We start from the raw sequence: 7,954 nt of genomic DNA, 5'->3' as shown, positions 1-7,954 counted from the left end.
TAGATAGATAGATAGATAGATAGATAGATAGATATAGTAAAGAACTGTTATTCCTATTTCCCACACCTTTGCCTAAAGGCCCTTGATCTCAAAATTATAATAACTCGGAGGAAAAGGGGTTATATCTGCCACTTCAAGGGAGGCTTCTGCCTTCCTTAGCAGACACCTGTCTTTCAAAACCAAGACACTGTCTTATATCAAATAATGTCTTATATCGCAATTTATAAGGTATGCAAGAGACAGGCATTACCCTAAAACATATGTGGTAATTAAGACGTGTACAAACTATGTAAACTTTTCCAAATTACATCAACATTTTTTCTAAACCACAATTTAAAAAAATTATTAGCATGCACTGAATCTGCGCACCCGAACCATCCCTCACCTGGAGGTCCTGGGGGGCCTTGGATCCCAGGAACACCAACTCCTTGATTGCCTTTTGCACCATTCTTCCCTGGCAGTCCTGTGAATTAGCAAACACATGCATATCTTTACACGTCATTTTCATCCAATGAAGTCAAAAATCAGCATTTGATAATATTTATTGACTTAAATATGTAATAGTTCAGAAGCAAATAATGGGATTTAAAACAAGCCTTTTCTTGTAACCTGCACAGTGTGACAGGGTTCTGAATTATCCTAATTTCTACTGAATTTAGACCTGATGTAGCAACAGTTAAGCAGACAGCCACTATCAGCTGAGGGAATAGATGTAGGTAATTAAGAGATTTGCTGTCATTACCTTCCTATCAACAAAGTTTTTAGTAAGTTGTATGAAGGAGGTTTAAGTTTTTCATCATAATCCCTGTGGAATACAGAATATATAGAAAATGTCCCACAACACACAGAGCAGAATTAAATCTCCACTAGAGAAATACTGTGAGGGTCAAAATACGAGCTCTCTTACACTAGTACAACCCAGTAAATTCAGTTTCTTCATAAAAACATATAACTATTTTTCCAACTCTTATGGAATAGCCAGAACTGCTGGTGTCAGCTCCAGAGGAAAATGGCATATTCTCCTACTGGAGATTAAATTATAAAAACAGTACAAGCAAATCATCATTACATCCAAAATGAATTTGGTGTGCTAGATCACAGTTAATAAGTCACATAGGAAGTAAATAATTACCAACCATTTGTCTGCTTACCACTGGCACATTACTAGCTAGCTGTATTTCATATAGCTTTCCTGATTATTTTGATGCTACCAGTTACCAAATTATGGACTCCACCCAGTTTCTTGCTCTAGTTCAAGAGTACATACATATACTTAATATAAAGTCTGCAAATACATCACAGAAATCAGCTGGAATGCTTGGACAGCTGAGTTACCCAATAGCATAAACCTTAGCCTGCCTAAGAAGAATCCAGAATGTTTAAGAAAATCATAACAAATCATAAAAATCCTTTTGAGATGAAAAGAACAAAAGGACAAAAAGTGGGGAAATCAAAAGGAGTATAAAAGTTGCTGGATGTCAAGATAGTAAGTAGCCAATGAATAAATATTGTTCCCTAAAATAGCAGAAACAAACAAGTTTGGAAGAAAAGAAACCAGAAAACATGGAAATACTATGAAATCTATGTCTAGGCATATTTGATCTAAAAAAATAATCTAAATGCAGACAGAAACATTTACATGAGACTAAGAACTCTCTAAAAAGATCAAAACAGAGTTTGACGATAGTAGAACTGAACAGTAACTATCTGGCTGCGTTCTTGTATTCTTTCTTCTCTCACACATTCCCCGAAAGCGGTGAAACATCCACACTGCTCCATGTTCACAATTTCACCCATACAAGCCCAGCTATTCTCTTATTCCACCTTGCACTAATCCCACTCAAAACTAGAAGCAGAAAACCAAGGCATGAAGGCCTTTAGCACTGTGACACATGCACACTCTACCTCTTGTCCCACGAGCCCCAGGGCGACCTGGAATGCCCATCAGCCCTGGAATGCCATCATTCCCTGGTAAACCAGGAAATCCTCTTGGGCCTTCAGGGCCTCTTGGACCTGGTGGTCCTGGAAGTCCTGGGGGAGCACTTTGGGACTGACAATGGTTACAGTTTTGTAGTCTTCCACTCTGGAGAATGGCGGGCAACTGGGCTGGGAGAATTCAAAGAAAAAGTTGCTTAAAGTGTTGTAACAGTAGAAGCATTGCCCCCAACCACTAATACAAAATCAGTTCCCTCTCTTAAGAGAATATAATACCTTTAGAAATCAAGATGGTAAAGTATGGAACCTGTGATGTGGAAATATAGTTCAACATGTATAGGAAAACAAGGGATAAATTGGCAATACGGAAGTTGCTTTCAAGAAGTTCTGTAATTATCAGGAAACTTCTTTAGCACTTCAAACAAGGAAACAACAGTAAAGAAGCTTTCAAACTTACTTCTCAGTACATCTGAACACACCTGTCGAATAAATTCTTCTGAAAATTCTCGTGCCTAAAAGGAACAGAAAACAGTTGAAATAACAGAGCACACATTTCTTTGCGGTTTTTAAGGTACCCAAAATTGAAAGTTTGAAGTCCTATACATACAGGTTTTCCATCTGATCCAGGTGGTCCTGGGGGTCCTCTATCTCCTGGCTGACCTCTGAGACCAGGAGGTCCAATCAAACCCTGGACACCAGATTCTCCTTTTTGTCCACTGATGCCTTGAATGCCTGGATCTCCTTTCTCACCTTTCTGGAATGAAAAATCAATGAAAAGCCAATTATATGTTCACAGATCATTTGGAAGCTAGGTAGCACCAAACAAACATATTTTGAGAAATCTTTATTGAAGATCTTCATAAAATTAATGTGATGTCAGTGAAAATTAACTTGATATTGATGAGATCTATTTTACTACAATGTATTCAAGTTTTCAGATTCCTTAGTAGATGTTTCAGATAAAATTACCGAAGAGAACTAGAAATAAATTACCTTTTCTTAACTTTAAAGACCCATTTAACTTACAAATTAAAAAATAGTATTCATTATAAACACATGGAAGGAAAGCTTTTAATAACTTTTTTCTGAGAATTAGAAAAATTTTTATAGTATGTTAAAATCCTTAGAAGGCCGGAAAAATTGAATGTGGAATTCTGGCACCACTGAAGTTCCTGAGAACTTACTATAATAATCAAGCCTTTTACATTATATCTGCAGTGTATAAGACAAAAAAACCCCATATATTTCAGTTAGGGATTTTTTTGTTTCTTTTTTTTCCCATCTGATTGATGGTAACTGTAGTCTATTTGCTTCAGTGGAAAAGGTGAAAAAAAATGCTGGAAAGTATTTTGATACATCTTCACCAAAGCAATGGTTCTGTGTACGGAATTACCTACTGCAATAGCAGAACATCAGTATGTGCCCAAGATTAAAGTCATGTTTGCTCCCTTATGAGATATTTCCTCCCATTTTTTCACAGCTTCTGCATAATGTTATCAGTTTCTGCAAAAATTTCTTTTCCATTTCCAACTACTTTAGATGGAATTGTGTAAACAGAACAGGACTATTATATATGACAAACTTATTGCAGCAAATAATAGAAGTTTAAGAAATACTCATGCATACAGTCTCCATAGACTTACACTGAATTTTAAATTATGGTATTTATATTACTTTGTAACATTTCCTATATTACTTATCAAAATTCTTGACATTAGAAAAATTCAAAGCTTCCTGGCTTGGTCTATATTAGTAACAATGCCCAGAGTTCTCTACAGGAATTACTACAGGGTAGCAAGCTTTAAATTCAGCGTCAGATTAATCAGTTTTATGAGCTAGCCTGTAAAATCAGACAGGTAGTACCTGCTCTTAAAGAAACAGAGAAATGAGACAAAATGTGACATGTGTCATTCAAGTGCCTAAGAGTACTGCTGGAAAGATGGCCAGTTCAGGTGATGACCTGAAAAGCAGACCATACCTTCAAAAGTCATATGTAATTCAGATACAACTTCTTCCAAAGTTGTAGTTGTAATTTATTTTCTTGATGTTGTCATCTTGAATGTTGTAGTCACAGAGAAGTGATCCTCTTAGTTACTGCATGTAGATTTGTACTTGCTCATTTCTACTACATAATTGCAAAGGTATTTTTTTCATTTAAACAGTCAGCAAAGCTCAGAGATAAACACATATTGCTTATGTAGCTACACTAGAAACTATACGTGCTGAGATCTGAAATCACAATGGTTTTATAGCTAGGAGGTGTTTTGTTTTGTTTTAATTTTAATTCCTTTTACCACTATGGACTATATTTACATAAAAGACTTGGAAGTTGATCTATCTGAACTAAATGTTAAAGGGGCTAGAAAGCATTAAGAACCAGAGGATACTGGGGAAATCACATCAACTGTAGAGAAACATTAGAGGCAAGAAGCCAGTATAAAAACACCAGGAGAAAATGTTGGAAGCATCAGCAGAACTGCCTGAAGAACTTGCCAAGAAGCAAATGAAACTGTAAGGGGAAAATTTTCTGCAGTGTATCTTGGTCTTTTAATGCTCAACCACATCCCATGTGTGGCCTTGTTTGCTGACCCTTGCTATTGGCAAAGAAAAGTAAAGAAAGGAAAAGAGCTCAGTAAGTGCTGAGACTTACAGGCTGAAGAAACTTATTAAGAAATCAGAGTCTAACAAAAAACATATTTTATAGAAATAGAAAATAAAATAATTTTATAGGTTTGATAGGTAAACACAATGACATCATTACAGTTTAATACATAGTAAGAAATCATTTAAATTAATTTCCAGTAAAAATATATGATTGCCATGATTTACAATATTTAAGGAGACTAATTCAATAGCATACAAAGAATCTTTTACCAGTTTTGGCAATAATGTAGCAAAACACCTGTAAGCTAAACTGCAAATGAAGTATTTCATAGAATCACAGAAGCATATGAAACAATTTATATGTTAAAATGCATAAAATAATTTAATTATCAGAATGGAACTTCCAATTAATGCATCCGCTATTGATATGCAAAAACACTTTAATGAAAAAGGTTGAACAAAAAATATCTAAGAAATTTTGAAGGAGAATTAGATTAATGGGACAATGATTTTACAAAATGATTTTACAAAATATTGAAATAAATAATAACCAACAAAATTAATATTTTAAATACCAATTTTTCAACACCATGCAACACAAAGATTCTTTTTTCTTTAGCTATGTTCTCTGTTCAACCGGTCCTTTCTCTCTTTTTTTTTTATTGGTTGGTTTCTTGGCTTTTTAATTCTCTTAAAGTATATGCTTGGCTTTAATAATTTTTAATGAAATGTATATTTCATTCTGTCTCTTTTTAACTAATACGTCTTTCTCTTCTCTGGTATTTTTCAATTTCTCTTCTGTTGCTTATAGACATGAGTACAGAAGTAAGACTAAACACACATTTTACAGATCACATAATTTGCAGAAACAAATGGAATAATTTTGTAATACTATATTTATCATTGCAAAAATACTTACCTCTCCTCGTTCTCCACTCAATCCTTCTACTCCCTTTAAAAAATAATATGAAAAAGAAATTTAAAAAGCAGGCTGAGCCAAATTACTTGGAATCAAAAATTAATATTTTTGTCCTTTGTTTTCAGTAATCAATCACAAATGTTAATTTTTAAAGATTTTCTGATTGCTATAGTAAAAAAAATAAAACTGCATATAATGATGAAAAATTTATATCAGGGTGAATGAACACTTCAGTATTACCTTTAATATCATGTACCAAGAGGATAAGTTGGGAATATATCATACATATTATAAACATATAAACACAATATAGATTTAAGAGACAAAACCTTATTCACTTTACAAAGAAATAACATGTTGTATCCTAGCAAAAGTAAACTCCTGATTCAAACTGCTTAATACTGTCTTACTAGGCAGAAATTAATTTCAGACCCTTGAAATACAGACTGAGTAGTAAGGCAGATTTTGCATGCTGGCAAATGATTTCGGTGTCATTTCTGCCCAGTGGTTCAATGGTGTTACTGACTATTACATCCCATAGCAAGATGGCAGTTCACTTTTCTGAATCACTCTTATGGAGAAGGAAACCTGTGTTGTGTCTTGGAGTCTTGAGAAACCTTGGAAAGACCTTGTGTTGTCTGCTAAACAACTGATTTCTTTGGTTGCTGACCAAACCAGATAGGCATGGGAAATAATTTTAGACTCTGTCTGTATTATTTTTTCAGCTTTCTCCAAAGAAAAGAAAGCAAGCAACAGCAATTCAGTTGCATCATTCTGTCTGAAAAAAAAAATGTTTTCTTTCACTATCACTTTGTTTTCCCTTATGATTAAAAAAATAAAGAGATGAAAAAAATGTCCATTATTTACGAAAAGAAAAACCAGGAAGTTTAAATTGTAAAATGTTAGTCTAGGACATTACATCTGGTTAAGTCAATAACCTGTCTTTTAGTTTAAACTATTTCTTTTTTTAAAAATCTGCTCAGGTTTATTAATGAACTATTTTCAACCTACATATCTCTGAGAGTATCAACTAATACACAGTCTAGATCTCCTGCCCAGAATCCACAGGAATCAGGTCCTTCTGGCTAGACAGGCAGCTGTAGCAATGTCGCAATTCTGAAAAAAGCAACTGTGGCTTCATTCCAAGTCTTGTTTTAGATATGTACCTCTAAAAAATACTTCTCTGTTTAGACACAACATAGATTATGCAGTTAACAAGTATTTATAAATACTAACAGCTATTTTCTGCGGAATAACAGGACAGCCAACTATGATACAATCTGAATACACTGGCCTAGAGTTAAAGAGAAACAACTGGATCTCATTGATTTACAGCTGGAACAGGAAACATCTGTAATTTTTGAGCACAGAAGATGTCAATAATGACTCCCAGTACAGTCTAGGAGGTAATGAACTGCATAGCATGGTACATGCAAAATCTTAACATCTCAAGTATCACTCTCATAACCTTTACACGAAAGCCACTTTGTGCTGTTATCTGCATTTTGTATTACTTCTAAGTGTTTTATAAAAATATTCTATAATTACGGATTTACTACAATAATAAAAGAAATGCACTTACAGTCTGTTTCTCAAGACATAATATCCCAGAACACAGAAACATGTAGGTTGGAAGTGATCTCCTTGGATTCAACTTCCTTTGCAGAACAGATGCAGCTTGATCAATTCAACATGCTGCCCAGACAGGTTTTGCCACAATATCTATGAGCAGCCTGTTCCAGTGTTTGACCACCCACAAAGCAAAATGTTTTCCCTGTGTATCAAGTTCCTGTGTTCCAACTCATGCATTTCCTCTCAGCCTTCAACTGTGCACAGCTGAGAGAAGTGTTACTCCATCTTCTCTGTATGTGTTATATTTGTTATTTTAAAAATACTAAGAATGTTTAAGAGGGAATTTATATATGTTACCATGTTGTACATAAATGTATTTCACCTGATGCAAAGACCAATACATGTTGATGGAAGAACTGTTAAAAAAAAAAAAGAATCATGGCCTCAAACTAGGATCACTACAGTTCTTTTGAAGTAGGATCACTATTTTAACAGTACCTGTAAGCCTGGATTTCCTTGTCTTCCTTTTTCTCCTTTCAGTCCCTTCAGAAAAGAAGCACATTTTATAAAACACACATTTATCTAGGACATGTAATTAAACGATCAAAATACACAAGGAGCTAACTACTAAAACCTCATTCTAAACCAGGACAAATCAATCTGAAAATACTCTTCAAAGAGATCAGAGCAGAAACCATGCAGAAGAATGAAATTTCTACACTGAACACAGAGGAACCAATTCAGGATCTGAGTAGTGACAGGATACTCTTCTTTTTCTTTTAGGTATTTCCATGATTTTAGATAACAAGGAGGACAATCCCACATGTTAATAGTAAAGTAGGTAGGCAGAGGCCAGGTGGAGTTACTTTAACTATGTTTCTGTAATCCTGAAGCGCCCTGCAGGCAGGGGAAGAGGGAGACCTC

The 7,954-nt window shown here is 34.6% G+C and overlaps 1 protein-coding gene across 1 annotated transcript in view; it reads right to left on the bottom strand.

Annotated features, from left to right (window-relative positions):
* Positions 1-7,954, bottom strand: part of COL21A1 (collagen type XXI alpha 1 chain) — a 72,485-nt gene that overhangs the window by 3,513 nt on the left and 61,018 nt on the right. Inside the window, exons 23-28 of the mRNA XM_017739211.1 lie at positions 7,529-7,573; positions 5,459-5,491; positions 2,543-2,689; positions 2,393-2,447; positions 1,906-2,106; positions 386-463 (exon numbers count right to left, since the gene is read on the bottom strand). Coding sequence (XP_017594700.1) covers positions 386-463; positions 1,906-2,106; positions 2,393-2,447; positions 2,543-2,689; positions 5,459-5,491; positions 7,529-7,573 — 559 coding nt within the window. The remainder of the gene's footprint in view (positions 1-385; positions 464-1,905; positions 2,107-2,392; positions 2,448-2,542; positions 2,690-5,458; positions 5,492-7,528; positions 7,574-7,954) is intronic.

The sequence above is a fragment of the Corvus brachyrhynchos genome, unplaced genomic scaffold, assembly GCF_000691975.1.
Source record: "Corvus brachyrhynchos isolate BGI_N302 unplaced genomic scaffold, ASM69197v1 scaffold136, whole genome shotgun sequence".
NCBI classification, from domain to species: Eukaryota; Metazoa; Chordata; class Aves; order Passeriformes; family Corvidae; genus Corvus; species Corvus brachyrhynchos.
The sequence above is the reverse complement of the archived record's forward strand: the minus strand, read 5'-3'. Positions and strand labels throughout refer to the sequence as shown.